Source organism: Bufo bufo, chromosome 6 (assembly GCF_905171765.1).
Source record: "Bufo bufo chromosome 6, aBufBuf1.1, whole genome shotgun sequence".
In the NCBI taxonomy this organism is placed as follows: Eukaryota; Metazoa; Chordata; class Amphibia; order Anura; family Bufonidae; genus Bufo; species Bufo bufo.
This window is the reverse complement of record NC_053394.1, coordinates 308,571,779-308,597,940: the sequence shown is the minus strand read 5'-3', so window position 1 is coordinate 308,597,940 and position 26,162 is coordinate 308,571,779. Positions and strand designations below refer to the sequence as shown.

General features: G+C 43.9%; 1 protein-coding gene across 2 annotated transcripts in view; it reads right to left on the bottom strand.

Moving 5' to 3' along the window:
- Positions 1 to 26,162, bottom strand: part of CALCOCO2 (calcium binding and coiled-coil domain 2) — a 67,052-nt gene that overhangs the window by 9,150 nt on the left and 31,740 nt on the right. For both annotated transcript variants that reach the window (XM_040435164.1, XM_040435165.1), the window contains exons 5-17: positions 25,302 to 25,343; positions 17,330 to 17,488; positions 16,486 to 16,571; positions 15,509 to 15,599; positions 14,529 to 14,593; positions 11,279 to 11,369; positions 10,564 to 10,659; positions 9,457 to 9,525; positions 7,869 to 7,976; positions 3,804 to 3,899; positions 2,324 to 2,425; positions 1,561 to 1,656; positions 116 to 221 (exon numbers count right to left, since the gene is read on the bottom strand). In XM_040435164.1, coding sequence (XP_040291098.1) covers positions 116 to 221; positions 1,561 to 1,656; positions 2,324 to 2,425; positions 3,804 to 3,899; positions 7,869 to 7,976; positions 9,457 to 9,525; positions 10,564 to 10,659; positions 11,279 to 11,369; positions 14,529 to 14,593; positions 15,509 to 15,599; positions 16,486 to 16,571; positions 17,330 to 17,488; positions 25,302 to 25,343 — 1,207 coding nt within the window. The remainder of the gene's footprint in view (positions 1 to 115; positions 222 to 1,560; positions 1,657 to 2,323; positions 2,426 to 3,803; positions 3,900 to 7,868; positions 7,977 to 9,456; positions 9,526 to 10,563; positions 10,660 to 11,278; positions 11,370 to 14,528; positions 14,594 to 15,508; positions 15,600 to 16,485; positions 16,572 to 17,329; positions 17,489 to 25,301; positions 25,344 to 26,162) is intronic.

Sequence of the window (26,162 nt, the reverse complement as noted above, 5' to 3'; positions counted from 1 at the left end):
GCTCATTATAATATAACCACATGGAAACTGTCCATTAACTTAAAAGTTAAATGCCAGCAGACACATGGAAAAGATGCAAACTTAGAAAATAGCTGGAAAGCCACAAGCTGGTTACCTTCATATGGATTCCTAAAAATCAACCCTGGGTTTGAAGCCATGTGTGAGGTTGGTTCTCTGGCTAACAAATGGCTGTGGAGTTCATCTATTTCAATACGATGATTCTAGAAAGGAACACATAGGCGGTCATTTATTATTTTTTTACGCCACTTTTTGGCATATTTAGGTTGCAGATTTTGTCACAAAGATGTTTTGTGACAAAATCTGTGACTTGATCCCGCTCACGCCACTTTTGCGAAGTGGTAGAAAAAAGTGGTGTGGCGTGGGCGGGGAAGAGGGCAGTCCGGCTGTCCTGTCTCATTCATCATTTTCCACGCCAGTTTATGGCCTGGAAAATGGTCTTAAACTATGTGAGCAAGGGAGCTGGCATAGTTTAAAGCACGTTGCACGGGCAGAGGCAGCAAGAGCCAAAGTTATGTAGAGGCCTGCGACTCTACATAACTTTGGGGCAGCACCGGGCGATTAAGACAAATGTATAAATCACCATAATTCATCAGGGTCCATGCAGATTACATGTCATGCTTGAGAGACTGATGATATTCCTATCACAATGCAATCAATGAAGTTGTATGTAAAAGAGAGCAAGCCTGTAATAGTCATTTGATCCAGCATGCACAGGACCGGATAGGAGCTGGATTATAAATATTCTGTATTAGATGGTGTGGCAGTGGAGCTGCCAGAGTGCCATATGAGGGCCATTAAAATGGTGTATCTCACCCAGAGGAAGCTGGTTGAGAAGAAGAAAGGCTGGGAAAATAGGGTTTCCCCTCTGTGTATCAGCCAGGCTGGTAATGAAGGTAATTATCAGCCAGCCGAGGAGCTCGGTGAAGCTCGGCTGAGCTCCTCAATTAGGGCTCCCAGTCTGGGGAAGAAGCAGGCTGCGCCAAGGCCTGTGGGAGCCAGGACCCTATGATCCCGTGTAGGGTAGGCACTGAGTTGTGTTTTGGGGAGCTGGGTGGCAGACCCAGATCCCGATAGAGAAGGAAAACTACCGTGTAGTTAGTGGCTAGATGGCCTAGGACTACTGCTGTAAAAGTGACAATAAAGCTGGTTGTGGCCAGTTTGCACTCAAATCTGCAGTGTTGGAGTGGCTTCTTGAGGTGTGCCAACTGTCTGAGAAGATGGCGATGGAGAGCTAAGTGACCCCGAGTTGTTACAACGGTTATATAAATGTATGTATAGAATGATAGGCACACCTCTTATTGGAACTGTCTGAATATATACATAAAATGTCTACATAAATTATAATCCAGGGATTAGCACCTTTAGGACTCCATCTGCTGTGAAACTACAACTCCCTATATGCACACTTACTCGGGTGTTCTTGTAACTCCCACAGAAGTGAAAGGAGGATTCTGTGAGTTGTAGTTTCAGAACAGCTGGAGTGCCAGAGGTTGCCGATTCCTGAACTATACGACTGTCACTGTTAGCTCACTGCAGTACCTTATGTACGTCCTTCAAATCGTTAATCTCTTCTTCTCGAAGTTCAAGAGCACTTCTTAATGTAAGCACTTCTTCACCATGTTGTCTACAAATGTCCTGTGAACAATAAGAGAGACAACTATTTTTGCTGTCCCCTGTCCATTATAAGTTCTGTATTGATCTGTGTCATTATCCCATTAAGTTTCTGTGTAAAAGTAGGATCTATGTTGCATAAGTTATTGTAGTTCACACATTATTGATTTATGTTTTGGGATAAGGCAGATAATGCAATGAATTCACATCACCCAAGGCTGGCAGAGATGGTAGACATTTCGTAGTCAGCCATAGTCTATGAAGTCTAAATATATCCTACTTCTGCCCCTTATGTGGGGTTTCACCAATTTCTTTCACATGCCTTATATTATAAAATAAATAATATTTTAGGGGATGGCATATTACATGGCAGTCTTAAAAAGCACCTGTCAGTATTCTAACTGGTACAGTTGATACTGATGATTAAACTGATATGCGTTAAAATCGGTTGCGGCATTCCCGAGAAAAAAGTCTTTTATTCTTCATGCCAATGAGTGTTCAGTGCACTGATAGGTGGGGCTTAGCTCCTTGGTGCTCCTCAGCTTTTCAGTCATGGTCACACCCCTTGGTGCACTGAAGCCCTCATCTGCATAAAGAATGACGGCTTCAAATTTATTAAAATATTGTAGGTCTAAAATATCATATATATTATGTTGATAGCTATGAACCCCATATAACACTGAACGTTCACCTGCTGCTGAGCCAGTTGCCTTTCCAAGCCATGCTTCTTCTCTTCAGCATATTTGAGTTGTGTTCTCAGTTCGCTCACTGTTCTTTCTGCTTCCATCTTGCTCTAGATGAATTGCACAATAGAAAATTATTCCCAGTTGAGAATGTATTGGCTTCTGGCCTAGACTCTTGTTTTGTGGTTTTCTGTTTGTCTATTGTATCTTGTATCCTGTCCAGCGTGACAGAAGGAGATGCCCATTGAGAAACCCTGGCGTCTCCTCCTCCCTGTACCGATGCTCAGTATTAGCGTACTGAGCGCGAAAACTACAGGGGGGCACAGCGGGGCGCAGGAGAGATATTTGAAAAAATCAGGTAGGGTGGCAGCATCAGCGGGGGGTACGCCGCAAGTAAAAGGTATTTATCGCAATTAATACAAAACCATGAAAGGTCCTCTTTAAAGAGGACCTTTCACTAGAATAAAAAATGTAAACTAAGCATACAGACATGGAGAGTGGCGCCCAGGGATCTCCCTGCACTTACTATTATCCCTGGGCGCTGCTCCGTTCTCCCGGTATAGGCTCCGGTATCTTTATATGTTCGGCTCCACCCAGTGGAACCTGCTGGCGTCTCCTTCTCCCAGGCTGTAGCGCTGGCCAATCGCAGCACTCAGCTCATAGCCTGAGAGGTTTTTTTCTCTCAGGCTATGAGCTGAACGCTGCGATTGGCCAGCGCTACAGCCTGGGAGAAGGAGACGCCGGCAGGCTCCACCCAGTGGAGCCGAAAATATGAAGATACCGGAGCCTATACCGGGAGAACGGAGCGGCGCCCAGGGATAATAGTAAGTGCAGGGAGATCCCTGGGCACCGCTCTCCATGTCTGTATGCCTAGTTTACATTTTTTATTCTAGTGAAAGGTCCTCTTTAAGCAAACAGTTATTTAATGTCTATAGCCACCTAAAGGGAACCTGTTGAAATGTTGAATGTGTATTCCTATCTGCTGGCAGCATGGTATATTAATCTGCTCAGCTCCTCCTGCTCTATAACATTGTGAGGGGAGAGATTCAGTATACCGTGTATCTTGTTCATTTAAACCCCTGCTCTTTCTATGCTTAGGAGTCCAGTTGGAGGTCATACCCAGTGGATGACTGTTGTGTGTGTAAATGTGCCAGTCACTGAATAGAACTGCCCACTGGACTCCTAATAGAAAGAGCAGAGGTCTAAATGAACAACATACAAGTTATGTTGACTCTTTTCGCCCAAACTATATCATAGTCTGCTCTGCTCCACTTGCTCTATAATATGCTGCTTGCATGTCAGAGTCAGACACCATGTTCAACATGACAGATTCCCTTTAAAGCAATGACACATTGATATTTGAGGTTCTCCAAGCAAATACTTGTCATTGATTTGACCCATATGTAAAGCAAAGCCCCAGCTGACAAACATAATTCATCATTCATAGCAAAATTTTATGTAAATCTACAATCTTCTTAATATAGTTACCTTGCACTCGTCTTTCAGTCTTTTCACCTCACCCTCCAAATTAGCAATCGTCATATGCAACGCCCCCATCTGTTTCATTTTATTCTCATTTTCAGCCTGGAGAGATGAAGAAAGATCACGGATCAATCAGAAGCAGCATCCTCAGTGGACTGGTTTTGCTTCCTGTCAGGAGGGGGAGTTCCGGAGGAGTGTTAGAAGGGAGAGGAAGCACACTGCTGAGCTCCTGCTCCTTGTAAAGATTCTCCAGAGAGACCAACTCATTCCTGCCTTAGGGCTAATTCAGACAGCCGTATGTTTTGTTCCGCACCCATTCCTTATTTTTGCAGAACGGGTGCGGACCCATTCATTTCAATGGGGCCACAAAAGATGCAGACAGCACACCGTGTGCTGTCCGCATCCGTTGTTCCATTCCACGGCCCAGCAAAAAATATAGAGCATGTCCTATTCTTGTCTGCAATTGCGGACAAGAATAGGCATTTTCTATGAGAGTGACGGCCATGTGTGGTCCGGAAATTGCGGAATGCACACATGCCGGTATCCGTGTTTTGTGGATCCACAATTTGCGGACCGCAAAACACATACGGCCATCTGCATGAGCCCTTAAAAGCTATGTACACCTTTGGAGTAAATTTTTTTTAATGATTGCATTTAACTTATTTTTGGCTAAAAATTATATTTTCAATTGGCCTTTATTAAAAATATTGAGCTGTTCAGTTACAAAAGGTTAACTGTTTTTCTAACCGTGTGACTGGTACTTGCACTTTCACTTTGTGCCTGTCATCTAATTACCCTCATTTCTAAACTACTGAGAGGTCATAAACACTTATCTAAGCCACATTCTTATCGGTAAGATAAGTGCAGCGTGCCAGGCCGCAGGGGAAACACGTGAGTTACGGTGGGCCGATGTGGGTAGTAGTTAATTTACTCACGATTAGCAGAGCCTCCTTGGGCCGGCAGTGCAGTGGAGGGGAAGACAGCACTAAATCCTCCGGGGCACTCTATTGCAGGGAACACCAGCCAGATAGAAGTTGAGGTACCCTTGATGGTATAGGTGTTTAACCACTTCCTGACTGCCCATAGGATATAAACGTCCTATGGGCATTTGTTTATCTCTAAATGGACTTTCTAAAACGTCCATTTAGAGATGGAAGCTGCACGCTAATCGTCAACGAGCGCTGTGTATACGGATCAGGACGCGCTATGCGCTGCCTGTCCCGGCGGTCATGTGACCACTGGGACCAGGAGAGTGCAGGAGCTGTCGGGTCTTCTACAGACCTCGATCAGCCCTGCACTGAGGCTGTACAGCACTGTATTGCGCTGTACAGCCTCTCTTGGGGGCGTATTTCCCCAACTGGGGCTACTATGTCAGCACCAGTTACAGGAGAAATCAATAGTGGGGAAAAACAAAAAGTGAAGTTACATGTCCCCCAGAGGTCTTGTATGACCTTATGGGGGACGCAAAGTGTAAAATAAAAAAAATTAAGCGTTTTAAAAATAAAATAAAAGGTTTCACATGTAAAAAAAGAATAAATCCCCAATTAAGTAATAAAAAAAAATTAAAACTAGAAAAAATAAAATAAAATAGACATAATTGGTATTGCCGCGTCCGTGACGGCCGGCTCTATAAATATATATTACTTGATCCACCCCGTCTGATAAACACCATAAAAAATAAAAATAAAAACTGTGTCAAAAAAAAACATTTTTGTCACCTTACATCACAAAAAGAGCAACACCAAGTGATCAAAAAGGCGTATGTCCCACAAAATTGTACTAATAAAACAGTTACCTCATCCCTCATAAAATTAGCCCCTACTTAAGAAAATTGCTCAAAAAATAAAAATAGGTCTCAGAACATGGAGAAATTAAAACATCATTTTTTGTTTCAAAAATGCTATTATTGTGTTAAAGCGAAATAAATTTAAAAAAAGTATACATAATAGGTACTATAAAAATATCACATGACTCACGTGAATACCATAATAAAAATAAAATAAAAACAGTGCCAAAAAAGCAATTTTTTGTCACCTAACATCACATAAAGTGCAACACCAAGTGATAAAAAAGGTGTATGCCCCCCGAAATAGTACCAATCAAACCATCACCTCATCCCGCAAAAATCCCGAACTTGTAGAGAATATAGGATTAAATGGATCCCGTGCTGTAAGAAGAGACACTTCCCTTGGACACTAAAATAGATGCATACTGATATACCTGCAATAGTATGCTGCCAGTTGCCTCCAAGTTCCCAGTGGTTATTGTTAGTAGAATGCGTGTAAAATCCCAAGTCCTTTTTTCTTCTTCTTTCCACTTGAGATGGTTAAGTCAATCTGTCCTTTAGCCTCCCCTCTCCTGCGTGCGCCGCTCAGGCCGGTAGCTCGCGTGCGTGCGGGAAAGCTGATGAAAGTAAATCCAAGAACGGTTCCTGTGTGACATAACACCTGTAGATATGGATGCCTTCAGGGGGGAAAAAAACAACCAACGCGTTTCGAAACCGGTTGGATGTTTTTTTTCCCCCCTAAAGGCATCCGTACCTACAGGTGTGACGTCTCACAGAAACCGTTCTTGGATTTACTTTCATCATCTTCCCCGCACGCCAGCTACCGGCCTGAGCGGCGCGTGCGGGAGAGGGGAGGCTAGAGGACAGAGCGAGTTAACCATCTTGAGTGGAAAAAAAGAAGAAGAAAAAAGGACTTGGGATTTTACACACATTCTACTAACAATAACCACCGGGAACTTGGAGGCAACTGGCAGCATACTACTGCAGGTGAGAACGCTGAATATATAGATTGCTAACAGGGTTGTTATATCAGTATGTATCTATTTTAGTGTCCGAGGGAAGTGTCTCTTCTTACAGCGCGGGATCCATTTAATCCTATATTCTCTACAAGACTACATTTGTTGAGTTCAGGCAGGGCTCCCAATCGGAACCCAGCAGCGGTCCCCGTGATTATCCCCAGGGCAGTACTAGACACTTAGGTTGCACATAGTAGCGTCAGCGCAGGAGTACCCCCCTCAACATTGTGAAACTTGCCTATTCTCCTCCTCCATCAACTTCCTTCTACTCTACTCTAAGCTAGCACACCCCAGGCTATATATATTATGTGGCGCCAGCACCACCTAGGGGCGAATAGATGTAATGACAATGCCAGCCTTATATTAGGTAATAAATACATTAAATATGACATTTAGCAGCAATTTAAAGTGCCCACATATAGCACATGAGTAGGACACTGCATAAGGATTGAACTTTAATGAGTGTTTATGATGTGAGAGCACAGATAAGAAGTCCGTCTGCTCCTCACATGACGGAAAGGACAAAAAATCCACAGGCAGCTCGTAGAGCATGTCAGCTCTATACATAAAAAAGGATTCCATACTGTTAATAAAGACCTATTCAAAAAATGATTTTTAGCTCAAAATACCGTAAGTATATTGCAGTAATAGAAAAAAATGCCCCCAAAGATGTACATAGCCTTTAAGAAAACACTTGAGGGACAAGACAGCAGAGTGAACAGCAAAATCCTGCATTTCAGACACTTTTTCAAGTTGAGGGACCACGGTTCAGACACACATCACCGAAAACTATCGCTAGGCCAGATAAAGTTCAAGTCTGAACCTGACATTGGACACCTATACCTATAAGTGCTAAGTTGCAGCCATCTAACCTGCCTCCATCCCTCCTTAACTGGTGCTAGGAACTGCAGTTTGAATTTGCTGCTATTGGATGTACCATAAGATATATTTTGCACTTAGTTAAAATAGACTGTTATGCATTCACTTCTGGCCTCCAGGGAGCAATTGAGGGAGTACATCGTGACACAACATCTCATCAGGGCCACTACTATTCCCATCCTCTGCACCAGCTCCTCCTGGGTTCGCTGCATATATGCTCCCTGATGCTTTTTATCATAGGATTCCACTTTTCAGAAACCAGTATGGTACACATGCTTTACGATGTGCAGAGACCCTGTTGAGGTGGTGTCTGTGCTATAAGAGGTAGACTGGAGAGATGCCACACCACGTTATGTCTTTATTGTGGCAGCTAGGTATCACACTATCTACCTTAAGAACGTCCACCTGTTTGCACAAGCCCGTCATCTTCTCTTCTGTAGATCGAAGCTTTTCATTCTTCTGCTCCAGGTTGCGTTCTAAATCAACAGCCCTTTTACCCTAATAAAAGCAGAAAATATTTTTAGTTCCTTGGGCAGACCTCCAACATGTCCTGCTGTACAACAGGTACAAGACAGTTTCCAAATATATGTTATAAAAACAGAGCTGTAATCTGATTAGTAGTTATTGGCATCATCGATGGTTTTATTGTGACATATAGATAACACTGTTCTACAAAACTTAGGAAGTTTTTTTTGTTTTTACATAGTTAAGTAATTTTACATCCTTTTGTAGTGCTGAATATGAAAATGAGAGATGGTTCTTGCTTGGAAGTTACAGAAGGGAAAAGTAAAAAAATAAAATAAAATTGAGAGTCGGTTGAAGGACAGCAAAAAAGAAGCATAGGAGGCTTTCAAAATCGTGTCACCTATTTTCTTAGGAAATGTCAGAGTCCAAAATTTCCATTATCTAGTAGATGTACTATGGCGCACAAGAAAATCGTCAGAGTGCAGAGTGTTCCTGAGACTGAATATCTTCTATTCCCATTCAAACGTGTTCCCCATAAATTGCGGTGCACTCATGGGGAACATTTTCATCAGGATATGGCAGTCATTGAGAAGTGTTACAAAAGTAAATGGAGCCCTGCAATGTTGGCACATTACTGCTGGGTGATCAGAAGAGACGCTCCAGAAACAGAACAAGAGAGACAAACAAAAAGTATTTGAAGCATGGACGTGCATTTTCTAATAAAATCTCAGCGTGTGGGAGATTTATCAAAACTGGAGTGAGATGCCCCTAATATATTAAGAGGCAGATGACCAGCGCTCTGCACCCTGATGATCATCTTTTCTGTGTAGCTCTATCGCTGGAAGTCAGCACCAGAACTACACTGCACTGTTAACATTGTAGTGGACAGTGCTTGTCACTGCAGCGCTGCTCCCACTGATTCTAATGTATTTTCCATGTTTCATCTACAATGAAAGAAAACTAAAATATTGTGCAGTTTTCACACTGATCACTAGGCCTAATATATGAGAAGACTTCCTGTTCAGGTAAATTTTCAGCCATGTCATTATCATCACAGACAGGATTACAATGACAGATATCATCTCTGTATAGATAACACAAGATCCACCATTCACAATAGGTGATATCCCAGCGGATATCGTCTCTCACCTGAACTGTGCGCATGTCTAGAAAATGAGGCCAGTTCCAATCTATTGTGTCTATGACCCATGTGGCTGCTCTGAAAGAACAGGAAGTCTTGATTTATCTTAGGCCTGGCGGACAGTGTGAATACCGCAGAATTTGGGGTGTTTAAAAAAAAATAAAATATATATATATATATATATATATAGTGGCTTTGAAAAATAAATAAAAATAAATGTGTCTTCACACAAATGTATTCAAGACTGCAGGTTTCTTTTGAGCAAGACTCACAGCACCATAGGAATCTACGATGGCCATGACACAGACGAGTAATACGGATGGATCATACATCGGGTGACTGTGTATGGACACTGCTCAGACACATCTTTACCTCTTTCTCCAATGATTGCCTTAGATTCTCTTTCTGTTTCTTCTCTTTTTCCAGTGCACATGTCTGCAACTTGTACAGGAGAACTGGAGTTAGAACTGATTGAACGTAGATGCCTCTAAAATGGGAATCTTATATACAACAAAGTCTGTGGTCAGGATTTAGTAACATTTTGGAAGAACGTAAAGGTCCTTGTTTCTACTATACAGTACCCCACATAACATACAGTGTCATAGTCCATATAGTCTGTGCATACATTGGATAACATGGTGTCTATATAATAGGAGTGGAAATTATGTAAGATGAAAATTCATTTTGAAAGAGGACATTTGGCAAAGATGGTAAATGAAGATACTGCATGTGTGAAAGGGGCCCAGTAGTATAAAAAAAAAAAAAAAGGATCTGATGCAAAATGTTTCCGCTATAAGGTCCTTTTCACAAGGGCTGGGGTCAATTGCACCCTTCAGCTCCAGTTCCCTGGGGCGAACAGCTGGCATTAAGTGGGGAACCTGGAGGTCTTCATCTGGTACTTTGCAGCAGAACTTCACAATCCCCCCATAGCGAGGCTCATATGGGTAGTAATAATTCTGGTCATTGCATATTACTCCGATCATTTGTTTCTTGGACTAACCGCCTAGTAAGTAAACCTATGTTTATAACAAGCTAAAGAAGTAGAGCTGCAGCGTAAAGTATGGTAACAGATCTAGTAGCAACCTGAGGATCTTATGACCTTTTAGGCCACTTTCATGCGGTCAGCATTTGCAAGCCAAAGCTAATGGCACAAATCTCTCCAGTATACTTTTTCTCTGTAGGTTCTACTGGTTTTAGCTTAAAAATATGATGAAAAATACTGCCCAATTACTGACAGTGTGAAGGTAGCCTAAGGTGATTATTTCTTCGATAAAACGTATGAAATGCAATGTTACCCATGCCAAACCACTGGTTCTTTGATAAAAGCAGCCCCTTTTTCATGCTTTTGCCATTTGGAATTTCACCTTTCAAAAGTCATGGCTGCCCATAACACAGACGCAGTACCTAACATATGTACTATATATCATGCCTGCACCCACCTCATAACTACCGTATGGCAAACCCACGAATAATGCTTACTTCAAGTTCTGCCTTCAGTTTAACAGTATCTTCTTTACACTGATTGGCAGTAGAAGTCAGGTTCTCCACTGTTTTCTGCCTGGCCATGTCTTCGCTCTGCCAAATGAATGGAAAATATAAATGCAGTTGATGTCATCTTCATTGCAGCAGATGGACAATAAGAGTCATGTAACTGTCTATCCTTAAGGCTGTAACATTCATTTGTATCTGGCATTATCTGTCAGTGCTTTGTAAATGCTACCTGTGAAAGAACCATTTACATTTATTCTGCAGCAGGACAACAACCCCAAACATACAGCCAACGTCAGAACTATTTTCAGCGTAAAGAGGATTAATAAGGAGTCATGGAATCAATGATATGGCCCCTACAGAGCCCTGATCTCAACATCATAGAGTCTGTCTGAGATTACATGAAGAGACAGAAGGATTTGAGCAAGCTTACGTCCACAGAGGATCTGGGGTTAATTCTCCAAGATGTCTGAAACAACCTCCCTGCCGAGGGTGGTCACACCAAATACTGATTTGATTTAAGTTTCACTTTTCTTCGTTCACTTTGCATTTTGTTAATTGATAAAATAAACTATTATCACCTCTATTTTTGAAAGCATTCTTACTTTGCAGCATTTTTCCCACATCTGCCCATAGGGCACATAGTCTAAAAGGCAAAAGATCTGTATGTCTATACAAAGCTACTATTGTATTACCAGACACCCACCTGGGAGTGATTCTTTTCAGCCATTAACTTCTCCAGTGATTTTTCCAACTCCTTTCTTTCTGAGAGCATTTTTGTCTCTTTTTCTATGTACCTACAGATGATAGAAGGATTATAAAGGTATCTGGTGAGACCTAGGCTCTGTTCACACTGTGAATACGTTGTGTATACGTGGTCTTTCACCTGCTGTGTCTTCAACTGTGCAGCCATACAGTGGCATATATCAGCCGTTCTCCACAATGCAAATAAAAGTATACCATGCAGTATGCTTGTTTGTGGTGGTTCACTGTATAGAAAAGCACTATGCAGGAAAAATGGGGAGGCTTCTGTCAGGTGTATGTGCCAAGAACTTTGCCGGTGCGCTGAATGTGTGAACACAGCCTTACAGTCACATATATACACAAACTACACTGATATTAAAGAGGACCTTTCACCCATCCTGACATGCCTTTTTTTCCCCCAATAACAACGATAAAGTCTTTGTTGACTTCTCTTTTTTTTTTACGCACATCCTTGGGTGAGGTCTTTGTCTACTAATAGCATAGTATGCATCGCCACCTTCAGCCCTTTCTATCTGCTCTCTCATCTATCCTCCCTACCCCTGCTTAAATGGATTCTCATCTATCCCAGACTTGGTTGGTGTATAAGCTATATAACTGGACTATCTTTAGTCCCCACAACCTCAGGCATATAAAGTGAAACAGAAATAAAACTGAGTCTATCATGAGATCCCACGTATCGAGAGTGGTCTAGCACAGAATCTCAGTTCCAATTGTGTCCAGGATTGTGAGGGTCGTCTTCTCCATTTCGAGCAAGATGGGAGCCCTGGGGTCTGCCCTTCATTCCTTCTATTCCACGACCTCCTCTTGGCGATTAACCTCCACGTCGCGATGGGCTTCCTTGACCAGGGGGGAAGGTCATAATCCATCTCCATAGCTTCTGCTGCTTCTTTTGGAGTGAGGTAAGTGTTTGTACAGCCATGGGGCCGAAATACTCTCAGTATAGCTGAGTATATCAAGGCAAACTTGTTTTTTTTCCAAACCAGCATGGAGCATATGTTGGAAAAGACTTGTCTGCATCTGGAGTAGTCGCTGAAGAGTAATATTTTTTGTCCCCTCACCAGAAGTGGTTGTGCACTGCGTCTGTACTTGACAATGATTGCTTCCTTTGCCGAGTAGTTCAAGTATTTTACTATGGCTGGTCTCGGCCTTGTTGCTCCCGTCTCCTGACGCTCATCTCTCGGAAACCTAAGGCGATGAGCCCTCTCCACGGTGAAAGTGCCCTGAAGTCCAAGCACTTGCGGGATTTCAATTGCACAGATCTGAACAAGTTGGCTCGGTGGAATGGATTCCGGCAGGCCAATTATTCTTAAGTTGCTCCATCTGGAGCGATTTTCAAGTTTCCCTACCTTGTCTCTCAGAGTTTGGTTAGTTCTGAGCACTTCACGCACCATGGTCTGTGCTTTTTCTAGCTTGTCTTCCATCAGGCTCACTCTTTGTTCCAGGTCCGATAGCTGGGTGGTATGCTGGGCCACTTCCCTTTGTAGCTCCTGAAGTGCCAAGGACACTGTGGCTTCTAGGGTAGCTTTAATGTCGGGAGCCAGTAGTTTTGCCACTTATATAGCCATAGTTCTGCATGGGATTTGCAGATCTTGGCTTTGAGTCTGGAAGGTTTCCCCCTCCTCCATCTCACCACTTACAGATGTCATAACACACTGCAGAGGTTGCGAGGAGGATCTTGTAAGTCTATGGGGTTTTTCAGTAGCAGTCGCAGCCATCTTGCCTTGTGTCTGCTTTTCCTCTCTCTGGAGGAGCGGTCGGTGTAAAGCCGGGGATGCACTCCGTACCAGGTATTTATCCATCCTCTATCCCTCTTATGAGTGTATTGTAAGATTACAGGGGTGTTGGACCCCTTTATGATGCAGGATCCCTGATATTCGGGTCTGAAGGCTCAGAGCGCTGTCTCTATCCCTCTACATGCTTTTTCAATAGCTTCATGCATTTCCCACATAATAACAATTCTGGAACATCTATTAGCTGTATTTTGTGCCATTTCTTTATTATTTCTACTAGAAGTTATGAATGAAATGCTAGCAGTCTGCAGTAAGGGTACAGAGGGGTGGTAACAAGTTGGGGGGTGTACCTGCACAAGTTGAAAATGGCAGCACTGATTGGATAGAGCGAGTCTGTGCAGGTACACACCCCCAACTGGTTACCTCCCCTCTGTACCCTTACTGCAGACTTCTAGTAATTCATTTATAACTTCTAGGTGAAATAATAAAGGAATGGTACAACACAGAGCCATAAGAATAGATGCTGCAGAATTGTTATTACATTGGGAATGCATGAAGCTTTAAAACAGGGATGTAAGGAGTGGTGAAAGGTCCTCTTTAACATGCATACATGTACAGTGATAAGGTCAATACCGATGCTGGATGCAGTACATATGAGCAGGGGTGTATCTACAGGGGATGCAGAAGTAGCAGTACCAGGTCCTGGTACCGAAGAGGATCTAAAAGCACAGTATTAGAGTCCAGTATTCTATATGATACACGATAAATAGGGGGCCTGTTGATAATTTTGCATTGGGTTTCAGGAGCTGGATGTTACATCTCTGCATAAGCACAGACATTGTAGGCACATGGAAATCCATGAGGCAATAGATGAATACATAGAGACATGCCATTGATAGTATTGTGCATGTCTGCAAGAAACTCCTCAAATATCGCACATAGGGGCATGAGAAGTTATTTCTCCCAGTTGGTTCAGAGATTGGTAAAGAGTTAGGAGTAATGTTTGCTAGAGGTAGCTTCTGCAAAAGTGGGAAATGGCAAGTATTAGATGACATATCGGTAATTATTTTATTTAATTGCAAAGTCATTTTATTGTTTTCATTTAATTCCATCACTTTTATCTTTATATACTGTGTGAATAAAAATCAAATACTGACATATTCATATGATAAAACTGAGAGGTGTAATATTCCATGATACCCACGTGTAATCAGGTTCTGGTGACCCCTGGATAACTGAAATATTATAAAATGGAATCTGAGGGGAATATCCTGGGGATAATGGACTACTGCCTACTGAGATGCTGACAATACTTTTACGCGTTTTACTTCCATTATAATAATATCGCAATCATGCATAATAAAGCTGTGCTGTCTGTTTTCAAACAAATGATCAGGATCAAGAATAATATGAAAATAGACACCATTGGCAAAAATTAGAGTACATTAAGTAAACACATACAGTTTCTTCTCTGACTCCAGCATCTCTTTTTCCTCCTCGATGGCCTTCATGCGGATTTGCAGATCCTGTAAATAAAAGACATGATTAGTAACTGGAAGTCATGCGGTGAGTTAGAGAAAGGGGTTATTAGGACAGTTATCAGGATGGGAGACTTTACATACAGATGTTTTTTGATCAGAAAATAAAGCTCATTGATTGTGTAATGAAAACTGAGCTTCTCAAAATCCGTGCTTTTTGTAAGTAAATTGAAACCAATGTTGTTTACTTCCACAGAATGAATATACTGGGGCATGTGATGCCCACATAGATGCATGGACTCTACTGTAGCCTAGGAGCTGTCAATGCCTATGGTCCTAACTTGTACCTCTTAAAAAAAACCTTACCTGTCCACAGTCCCACTGTACCCACACCGCTGTCCTGTTGACTGCCACTTCTGGTCCCCGTAGGACTGGAAGTGGTTTGGTCCTGTGACCAATGATAGGTCTCAGCGGTCACATCTGCTTGAACCAGTACGTCATGGGACCCAGCCACTTCCTGGTCCTGCAGAGAATGGAAGCACCCATATAGGGTACGTCAGGACTACGGACAGGTGAGTGATTTTATTTTTTCTTATAGGACACACGTTAGGCCCATACGGGTTGTCTGCTTCTAAACAACCCCTTTGACTGACTCTGCACCCATAAGATCATCAAGTAGTAAACAATAAATGCTACCATTTACTGACAGCAAGCAGATATGTTGGAAACTAGGAGTAATTGATACACAAAACACTGCATGACATTTCATTATATAATGAAACTAGAGTACCCCTTTATCAACCTCCAGTGCCAGCATCAAATATGGCACAGTCTCCATTCTGCTAAAACTACCACCATTAGGGGAACTCCAACTCTTACACCATGAAATGTCCATTACTGCAAGTGACAATATACAAGTTGTACACGTGAAATACTTTAGATATATGTATTGTTTGCTCTGACCTCAAAGTGCTTCTTTTGTGCCTGGAAGATATCATTTGATCTCTCCATCTCCTTCATTTCTGAGAGCAATTTCTCCTCATGGCTCCTTTGCCTGTAAACACGGATAATATTGTGTATTGATTGAGACTACAACAAGTACATCTCCTGTATCGTGTGATATAACTCACACCATGTTAGGGAGATTTATCAGAACTGGTGTAAAGGAAAACTAACTTACAGAAAAACTGATTCCACCTTTTATTTTTCAGAGTTGAAAAATGAAAGGTGGAATCTGATTGGTTGCTGTTGGCAACTAAGTCAGGTTTCCTTTGCACCAGTTTTGATAAATCTACCCTGAGGAGGTGGTGATGGTGAGTACAATAAAGGAATTCAAGAGGGGCCTGGATGTATTTCTGGAGTGTAATAATATTACTGGCTATAGCTACTAGAGATGGGTCGTTGATCCAGGGAGTTATTCTGATTGCCTGATTGGAGTCGGGAAGGAATTTTTTATTCCCCTAAAGTGGGGAAAATTGGCTTCTACCTCACAGGTTTTTTTTTGCCATCCTCTGGATCAACTTTCAGGATAACAGGCCGAACTGGATGGACAATTGTCTTTTTTCGGCCTTATGTACTATGTTACTATGTAATCCCCTGTCTTTATATACCAGTCTCCATTAAAACGTACTAAATAATCTTCTGTCAGTGATACCTTTTAATGGCTAAATGAAAAAGATGATGACAAATAGTAAGCTTTCAAGACCACTTAGGTCTCTTCATCAGACACAATGAAGAGACCTAAGTAGTCTTGAAAGCTTACTATTTGTCATCATCTTTTCAGTTAGCCATTGAAAGGTAAAAACGACTGAGAATGCTCAGTTTTTTCTATTTATTTAGCATGGTACAAAGATATTTTTTTCTTCAATATATTAGTAATGCCTGTCATTCTATGTGTGTCTACACACTGAATTTCTAAGTGACAATCAGTATAAACTTACATTTGCAGGTCAGTGTTCAGTGACTGGATGGTCTTCTTCATTATCTCGGTTTCTTCCTCAAGATTCTTGGTGTGGACTGTCCGCTCCTTCAGTATAGAACACAATTTTTATTTTTTCAAAAGGTAGAAGAATTGTCCTATCCATGAAGATCTAAAATTGATATTTGTTCACAAACTGATCCCAAACTGCATACAGCCACCAATAGACCCACAAGATTCGAAACGGCCATTGTTACAATATGGAGAGAGTAGGTGTGATATAAAGTTTAAGGGGGTCATTTATCAAGCTGATATACGCCTATTATTTGTATTTCGGGTGCAGATTGCGCTGCAATCTGTGACTTCTCATCGCTCACACCAGTTCTAAACAAGTCTCATTTACCATTTACTACTTCTGTTTCAGGTGTAGAAAATGGTCTAAATGTAAGACAGCTCCGAAGCTGTCTTACATTTAGAAGCAACGGTGGATACGCCGAAGTTATAAAGAGCCCTGCACCTCCTCATAACTTCAGCAATCCACAGCCAGCGATGGAGCTTTAATAAATGTACCCCTAAATCTTTATTGTTCAGTAACCCAAGTTCTCTGGAGAACTTGCCAAGTCTGTGCATTACATGGACAGCCTATTGTAATTCTTCATGTTACCCGTGGAGGTGCTACAGATGAATTGAACACTTGCTGCCAAGTTCCTACACATATTACAGCTGATTGCTGGGAGTCCCAGCAGCAAGACACTGCATGATTCACTTATCATCTAATAAAAATGGATTGTTGAGACTGGACAACTCTATTACAATCTATCAGTTTTAGGTATTGATATTTGTGATCCTGCCCCATGGAAAGTTACCATATTTTCTGTTTCCAGCCTCTGTGTCTTCTCTGTAGAACTCAGTAGCTCATCCTGAAGGTTCTGGATCCTCTCAGCCTTGGCCTGGGTTTCATTCTGAAGTGAGGATACTTTTTCTTGCAGTTGTGTATTCTCCTCTGTCAGCTTCTCCACTACTTTCTGCAAGGAACATTGCAAAGTAGTTTCAATGTTCTAGTGGACAGCGTAACTTTATTAATCTGGATCTAAACGGTACCTGAGACAAACTGTAACTGGTCTGCTGTAGCTTCAACTAAAGATTAACATAGCCCATCCTCACAGCATGCATGGGCACAGAGTGCCTATGGGTTCTGTAATGTGGGCCCATGTAATGCTCTCTGTGTGATGCTTACGTGTGGAATTTCTTCCAGAGGACAGGAAAGGTTGGTTTAGCTAGGACTGGAGATGGACTGGTTTAGCATAGACTACATTCATAAGATGGTGCAACATTGAACCTATCTCAATATCTCCATTTCTGATATTCGTACCGATTATTGTCTACGAATGGTATGTAGAAATGTATTTACAACTAGGTTTGCCCTGGGCACATTATAAATACAGGGATGAATTGAACAGTCAGGCAAGTTTCAGGTTATGGCAGATGATAGGCCCCCATTGGGTGCACATACACAAAGCTCAGAAATAAATCCATATCGGAAAAGATCTGTGGACCCACTTTGATCTCATATTGTCACGCTGAGGAGTGGGGGAAACTCCCCACCGTACAATAAGGAGCAGGTGGGGTAGCAACTAGACCAGGGACCGGGATAAGGGAGCAAGTCACCTCCTATGCATCCCTAAATACAATCCCTGACCTCCTGACTGTATGAGCCAACCCTGATGGTGTGAGTGCTCATACCCGTAACCTCGGGCCCTACTAACCTTAGAGATCCCTGGTAATAATGTCAGGGCTAGGAGACGACCTGTTCATCCAAGACACAAAAGAACCAGAGTCTCCCACAGGCCTAGCAACAATGAAGGAGCAGAGAGCAAGCATAAACACATAACAGCAGGTAACGGCCCAGCACAAACGACACGCACTGGAGCAACCACCACTTACCTGCCACAATGACTGGGTGGAACAACTACAGCTTGCTGACTTGTGGTTCACCCCTCTGGGAAACCATGGAGCCCACTTACGCAGGCACAGACAGGGGAAATATCAAACAACCATGCTGGACTACAAACACCAAATAGACCAGACATGAAACACCAAATGACATACAACAAATACCCTGTACATAAACCCACACCAAACATCATAAACAGGTGAGGAAGGGTAAGGGAACACGGGAAAACATCAGGATGACATTGCCTACTCATACAAAGGCAGACATACAACTAACCTAAGGCACACAACTCCAGTAAAAGAAGAGCCAAGAGGCCACACCCAGATCCACCTTGCACACTCCTTTAACCCTAAACACACCAAAAATGGGAAGGAACACCAGCCTTAAAGGGGAAGTGTAAAATAATGCTAAGAACTAGTGATGATCGAGCATGCTCGGCCGAACACCTGTTCGGCTCGAGCATCTCGATGCTCGGCACATGGCAATATTCGTAGGAATACCACATGTGCTCGAGCGCAATGCTCGAGTCTCCGTCCCGCATGTTTCTTGCCTGCTACGCAGCCAATAAACGTGCAAGTAAGTACTGCCCTCACTGTAATGCCGTAGCCATGTTGGCTGAGGTCATTACAGTGATTGGATTGGCTGGTCGGAACGCGTCATCGGGTGCTATATAGCACCCGATGACGCATGTTCGGCTCATTCTTAGTCAGGGAGAGCTGTGCTGAGGAAGGGACAGACAGTGTAGGGAGTGATTTAAGAATATTATTACCACCAAAACTTTTCAGAGACCCAAAAGTCCTTTTAAGGACTATTGTGTGTGGCAGCAGCAATCTATATTTTTAGCGCAACCTGTGCTAAATAGCTAAAACTTTACAGACCCAAAAGTCTTTCTAAGGACAATTGTGTGTGGCAGCAATATCTATTTTTAGTGACTCCTGTGCTAAATAGCGTACAATAGTTAGGCCACTGCAGACAGTGACATTAGCTGCCCACATCTCCAGTGTAAAGTCTGCGTATCCAAAAAATATCTGACATTCAGTTTACTTTTTCCGTAGACGGTGTCCTCTGTGGACAGTGACATTAGCTGCACCACATCTCCAGTGTAAAGTGTGCGCATCCCAAAAATATCTGTGACATACAGCGCACTTTTTCAATAGTCGGTGTCCGCAGCGGACAGTGACATTAGCTGCGCCATATCTCCAGTGTAAAGTGTGCACATCCAAAAAATATCTGACATCCAGTGTACTTTTTCCATAGACGGTGTCCCCTGTGGACAGTGACATTACCAGGGCCACATCTGCAGTGTAACGTGTGCGCTTAAAAAATGCATCTGTGACATACAGTGTACTTTTTCCGTAGACAGTGTCTGCTGCGGACAGTGACATTACCAGCGTCACATATGCAGTGTAACGTGTGCGCTTCTAAAATTTATCTGTGACATACAGTATACTTCTTCCGTAGACGGTGTCCGCTGCGGACAATGACATTACCAGCGCCACATCTGCAGTGTAACGTGTGCGCTTCTAAAATTTATCTGTGACATACAGTGTACTTTTTCCGTAGACGGTGTCCGCTGCGGACAGTGACATTAGCTGCGCCACATCTCCCGTGTAAAGTGTGCGCATTCAAAAAATATCTGTGACATACAGTGTACTTTGTCAATAGACGGTGTCCGCTTCTCACAGTGACATTACCAGGGGCACATCTCCAGTGTAACGTTTGCGGTAAAAAAATGCATCTTGAAATTAGACCAGTGCGACCAGGTGGTTGGTTGGATTGCAGAAGATAACGCTTGTAGTCGGTTAAGCACCACCCTGTCTTCCACCAAGTCTAGTCTCAGTAGCTAAGAGTCTGCTCAACCCAATCCTCACCCTGATCCTCCTTCCTCCCACCGTGGAGAGTCTGGGCAAACAATGCTCTTTTCAGCGCCATTCCTTGATTTGGCCCTCTCGCCAAGCACGCTTGAAGAGGGACAGATCTTGTTCCCCGATTCCCAAACTCTTGAGCATCCACAATCACAAGAGGATGAGGGTGGGGAACGGCAATTAATGTTAAATGAGGTGGATGATGATGAGACACAGTTGCCAATAACTCAACGGCAATTACTGTCTCATGAGGTTGAGGAAGAGGATGAGACAGTTATCAATCACTGAGGTAGTGGTTAAAAAGTCAGGACGATGAGCAGTTAGGAAGTGGAAGAGGAGGTGGTGGACGATGAAGTCAGTGACCCAACCTGGGAAGGTGAAAAGTCGAGCGAGGACAGCAGTACAGAGGGGGAGGAATCTGCTGCACTGCAACAGGCTGGAAGAGGCAGTGGGGTGGCAAAAGGGAGAAGGCGGGCCACACCAAACAGGCCCACAACTGTTACCCGGAGCACGCCCTTGCGGAAATCTCCCTTGCCAAGGGGTAGGTGTTCTGCAGTCTGGCGCTTTTTTGAAGAAAGTGCGGACGACACAGAGTTATAATTTGCAACCTGTGCCATACAAAAATGAACAGGGGTGTGAACACTAGCAACCTCACCACCACCAGCATGATCCGCCACAATGCATCAAAGCACCGTAATAGGTGAACCGAACGCCTGGGTCCACAATTTGTGTCTGCGGGTCACACCACTGCCTCCTCTTCCTCTGTGTTACGTGCTGGCCAATCCCCTGTCAAAGGGGACACTGGGTGAATGTTGTGGAGGCTGGGAGCAAGTTGTACCCTGGGATGGCACAGGTGCTACCGATGCCAAGGATTGCGGGTCCTACTCCGATCAGGGTTTCCACCAACACCTATGTTAGTGGCTCCAACCCCCACTTCTCCTCTTCCGCTTCCTCCTCCACTTCCACCTTCGAATTATCCGCGTGCAGCACCAGTCAGTCATCAGTCGGTAGCTGGAAGCAGTGTAGCACTGCAGTGGGGAAGCGGCAACAGGCCGTGCTGAAGCTGATATGCTTAGGGGACAAACAGCACACCGCCGCAGTGCTGTGGCAGGGGATAAGAGACCAGACTGAGCTGTGGCTCTCGCCACTCAACCTAGAACCAGGCATGGTTGGGTCTGATAATGGCCGTAACTTGGTGGTGGCTTTGGAGCTCGGCAAGCTCACACACATCCCATGCCTAGCCCACGTCTTAAACTTAGTGGTTCAGCGGTTTCTCAAAACCTACCCCAATTTGCCTGAGCTACTGGTGAAGGTGCGCCACATGTGTGCACATTTCCGCAAGTCATCGACAGCTTCAGCTCGTCTGTCAACGCTGCAGAAGCGCTTGAAATTGCCAGCTCACCAGCTGTTGTGTGACGTGAGCACGTGCTGGAACTCGACATTCCACATGTTGGCCAGGCTTTGTGAGCAGCAGAGGGCAGAAGTGGAATACCAGCTGCAACATGGTCGTCACCTTTCCAGTCAGCTTCCGCTATTCACATAATGAAATAGGGGAAGACATTACACAGGGTGATAGCCAGACCACCCTCAGTTCATCTTCTCAGTGCGAATTGGTCGAGGAGGAGGAGGAGCAAGAGACTGTTGCCTCCGCTACAGAGGGTAGTACCCATGGAAGTTTGATTCCATCTGTTCATCGTGGGTGGGCAGAAGAGGAGGAAAAGGAGATTGAGAGTGATCCTCCTGATGACGACAGCGTAGTCTTGTCTGTTGGTACTCTAGCACACATGGCTGACTTCACGTTACGCTGCCTTTTCCGCGACCCGCGCATTATACGCATTTTAGACAACACGGATTACTGGTTGTTCACCCTTCTCGACCCCCGCTACAAAGAGAACTTCTCATCTCTTATTCCTCTGGTGGAGAGGACGAGCAAAACGGTGCAATACCAGAAGATCCTTGTTGAAAAATTGCTCCAAAAATTTCCATCTGACAACGCTGGTGGCAGAGTCCATAGTTCCTTGGCCAACCGAGGAGGGGAGACAAGGGGAACACACAGCAGTTCCAACAGAGCCAGGGCAACACTCTCCAAAGCCTGGGACAGTTTCATGACACCTCGCCAGCACCTTCACTCTGATGCATGGCCTAGTGTCACAAGGAGGGAACATTTTTGGAAGATGGTGAAGGAGTACATAGCAGACCGTGTGAGCGTCCTCAATGAACCTTCAGTGCCTTACAACTACTGGGTGTCCAAGCTGGACACGTGGCATGAACTGGCGCTCTACGCCTTGGAGGTGCTGGCCAGCCCTGCTGCCAGCGTTTTGTCTGAGTGGGTATTTAGTTCTGCTGGTGGCATAATAACTGATGAGCGTATCCGCCGGTCAACTGAAAATGCTGACAGGTTGACTCTTATAAAAATTAACAAGGCCTGGATTGACCATGACTTCTTGACTCCACCAGAGGAAAGTTGATAAACATAAAGCCATTTTAAATGTGTTGTTTAGAATGTACTGAATACACTGTATTCCCATATACCCCTTCCACCACAAACAAGGGTATATGGCTGAATCTTCCTTTTCTCATCCTCCTTCCATCATATCAACATGCTTATTCATCGCAGATAATGCCCTCGCATATATGCCCTTCGCATGTAATGTTTTACAGGGTCAGCTCAGCTGCAGGCCCTCGTATATAATTTTTTGGAGGGTCAGTTCACCAGCAGGCATCTCGCCTACAATGTTTTACAGGGTCAGCTCACCAGCAGGCCCTCACCTACAATGTTTTACAGGGTCAGCTCACCTTAAGGCCCTCGCATATAATTTTTTAGAGGGTCAGCTCACCAGCAGGCCCTTCGCATGTAATGTTTTACAGGGTCAGCACAGCTGCAGGCCCTCGTATATAATTTTTTGAGGGTCAGCTCACCAGCAGGCATCTCGCCTACAATGTTTTACAGGGTCAGCTCACCAGCAGGCCCTCGCATATAATGTTTTATAGGGTCAGCTCACCAGCCAGCCCTCACCTACAATGTTTTACAGGGTCAGCTCACCTTAAGGCCCTCGCATATAATTTTTTAGAGGGTCATCTCACCAGCAGGCCCTCGCATATAATGTTTTACAGGGTCAGATAAACAGCAGGCCCTCACATATAATTTTTTAGAGAGTCAGCTCACCAGCAGGCCCTCACCTACAATCTTTTACAGGGTCAGCTCACCTGCAGGCCCACGCATATAATGTTTTACAGGGTCAGCTCACGTGCAGGCCCTCGCATATAATGCTTTAGAGGGTCAGCTCACCAGCAGGCCCTCACCTACAAGTCCAGTCTCACTATCAAAGAGACTGGTCAACACAATCCTCACCGCCGGGGGTTGCGTAACTAGTTATCACGGAGGAGTCTCGTTCGTTAATCGGAATTAACCAGACAAATTGCTCCACCAACTAAGGATGTCCATGCACCACCACCCACAGAATCAAGAAAGAGCTATCAATCTGTCAATCCTTTCCGTGTCTGGGCCAGTTGAGGTTTCCCGTGTTGAGTCAAATTAAGCCGCAGGCTCCACTTCTGGTGGTGCCCTTCCGTCAATTCCTGTAAGTTTCAGCTTTGCAACCATACTCCCCCCGGAACCCAAAGACTTTGGTTTCCCGGAAGCTGCTCAGTGGGTCATGGGAATAACGCCACCGGATCGCCGGTCGTCATCATTTATGGTCAGAACTACGACGGTATTAATGAAAACATTCTTGGCAAATGCTTTCGCTTTGGTTCGCCTTGCGCCAGTCCAAGAATTTCACCTCTAGCGGCGCAATACGGATGCCCCCGGTCGTTCCTCTTAATCATGGCCCCAGTTCCGAAAACCAACAAAATAGAACCGGAGTCCTATTCCATTATTCCTAGCTGAAGTATTCAGACGTCCAGGCCTGCTTTAAACACTGTAAATTTTGTTCAATGGTCAGCTAAGCAGCAGGCACTCTCCCATAATTTTTTTAATGGTCACCTCAGCAGCAGGCCTTTAGCCATAATGTTTTAGAGGGTCAGCTCAGCAGCATGCCCTCGCATATAATTTTTTTAGAGGGTCAGATCACCTGCAGGCCCTCGCATATAATGTTTTAAAGGGTCAGCTCACCTGCAGGCCCTCACCTACAATCTTTTAGAGGGTCAGCTCACCTGCAGGCCCTCACCTAATTATACCTAATAGGTAATTTGCGCGCATGCTGCCTTGCTTGGAAGTGGTAGCCGTAGCTGTTTCTCAGGCTCACTCTCCGGAATCAAACCCTGATTCCCCGTTACCCATGGTCACCATGGTTCGCTCTGAAAATAACATTGAAAGTTGATAGGGCAGACATCCGAATGGATCGTCGCCGTCACGGGGACGTGCGATCGGGCCCAGGTTATCTAGAGTCACCAAAGCATCAGCAGGCCCTTGCCCATAATATTTTAGATGGTCAGATCAGCAGGCCCTTGCTCTAAATGTTTTTGAGGGTCACCAGCAGGCCATCAATCATAATTTTTCAAGGCTGTGTATGATGCCCTCCTTTATGTGTAACAAAGGGTGTATTGTAGTGCCGGTTCCTTGTAATTTTTGGCAGCACTTTCTCTTAGTGCATGAGTGTAGGAGTCCCACTACCTGAACAATTGTACCTCAATGTGAATGAGGCCCTCCTTTATGTGATATACAGGTTGTATCGGAGTGCCTCTTCCTTGTAATTTTTGGCAGCACTTACACTTTATATACAAGTAAATATACAGGAAAGAATGTTTCCTAGCAAATTTTCCTCTAAAATCGAGCCCCCGAGCTCTATGGTGCTCTATCAACACTACTAACAACACATTGCCACCAGCAACAAGCATGCACAGCAAAAGTGTCACGGTCCACCACCACCAGACCATGAGAGCCGTGACACATATGGTCTCTTACTAACAAGTCCAGAGCTCCTCATAGACATTAACATTAATAAACATACTGTATTAATACCAAATTACACATCGATGAGGATGTGATTTATTCCATTTACAACAAAAGTATTTTACCTTTAGTTCCGCATTCTCTTGATTTGTCCTCATCATCTCCATCTAATAGAATTGAAGAAAAATGCAGAAGTTCATAAATACATGGTATTACAGACAAATCAAGCCATATGACTATGTAAAAGAACTGCTCGCCCTTCACAACTCAACAAATGGAGATTTAATAAATGTTTATGATTATGAGTTTGGTAGTACGTATGTCAATCCATCGCTCCATTCACTTCTATAGGGCTGACCTACTATAGTGCTATGTCAGCCTTATAGCAATGAATGGAGTAGTGAACAGACATGTGCACTACTGCTCTATTCAGAGAGAGGACTCCGGGGAGGTCCAGACTGTGGATAGGTAAAAAATAATTTTCTTTAGATAACCCCTCTATGGAGTTTTCTAGTCAGCAGACATCAATAAGCTTCCTTTACTTCAGTACCTTCAACCTGGTAGCCAGTCAGTAGTTAACAAAGGCTGAGGGTCATACTGGAGTACCAGAGAATCCTCTAGTGCAGTGTTTCCCAACCAGTGTGCCTCCAGCTGTTGCAAAACTACAACTCCCAGAATGCCTGGACAGCCTTTGGCTGTGCGGGCATGCTGGGAGTTGTAGTTTTGCAACAGCTGGAGGCACACTGGTTGGGAAACACTGCTCTAGTGGGCCCAGGCTCTGTCCCAATAATAGGCCCCAAATGTCCAGCAGAAGGCAATTCCATTTGGAGATGACGACTACTTTCCACTTCCACTTAGGTCTATTTCTTATGGGTAGCTTCACATTCATGTACATTACTGTGTTCAGTACTGAAGTAAAGCAGTTCTGTTGCCCCTTCGTTTAGGTGATCAGATTGGTCCTTGGGGATTAGACCACCATTGATCTA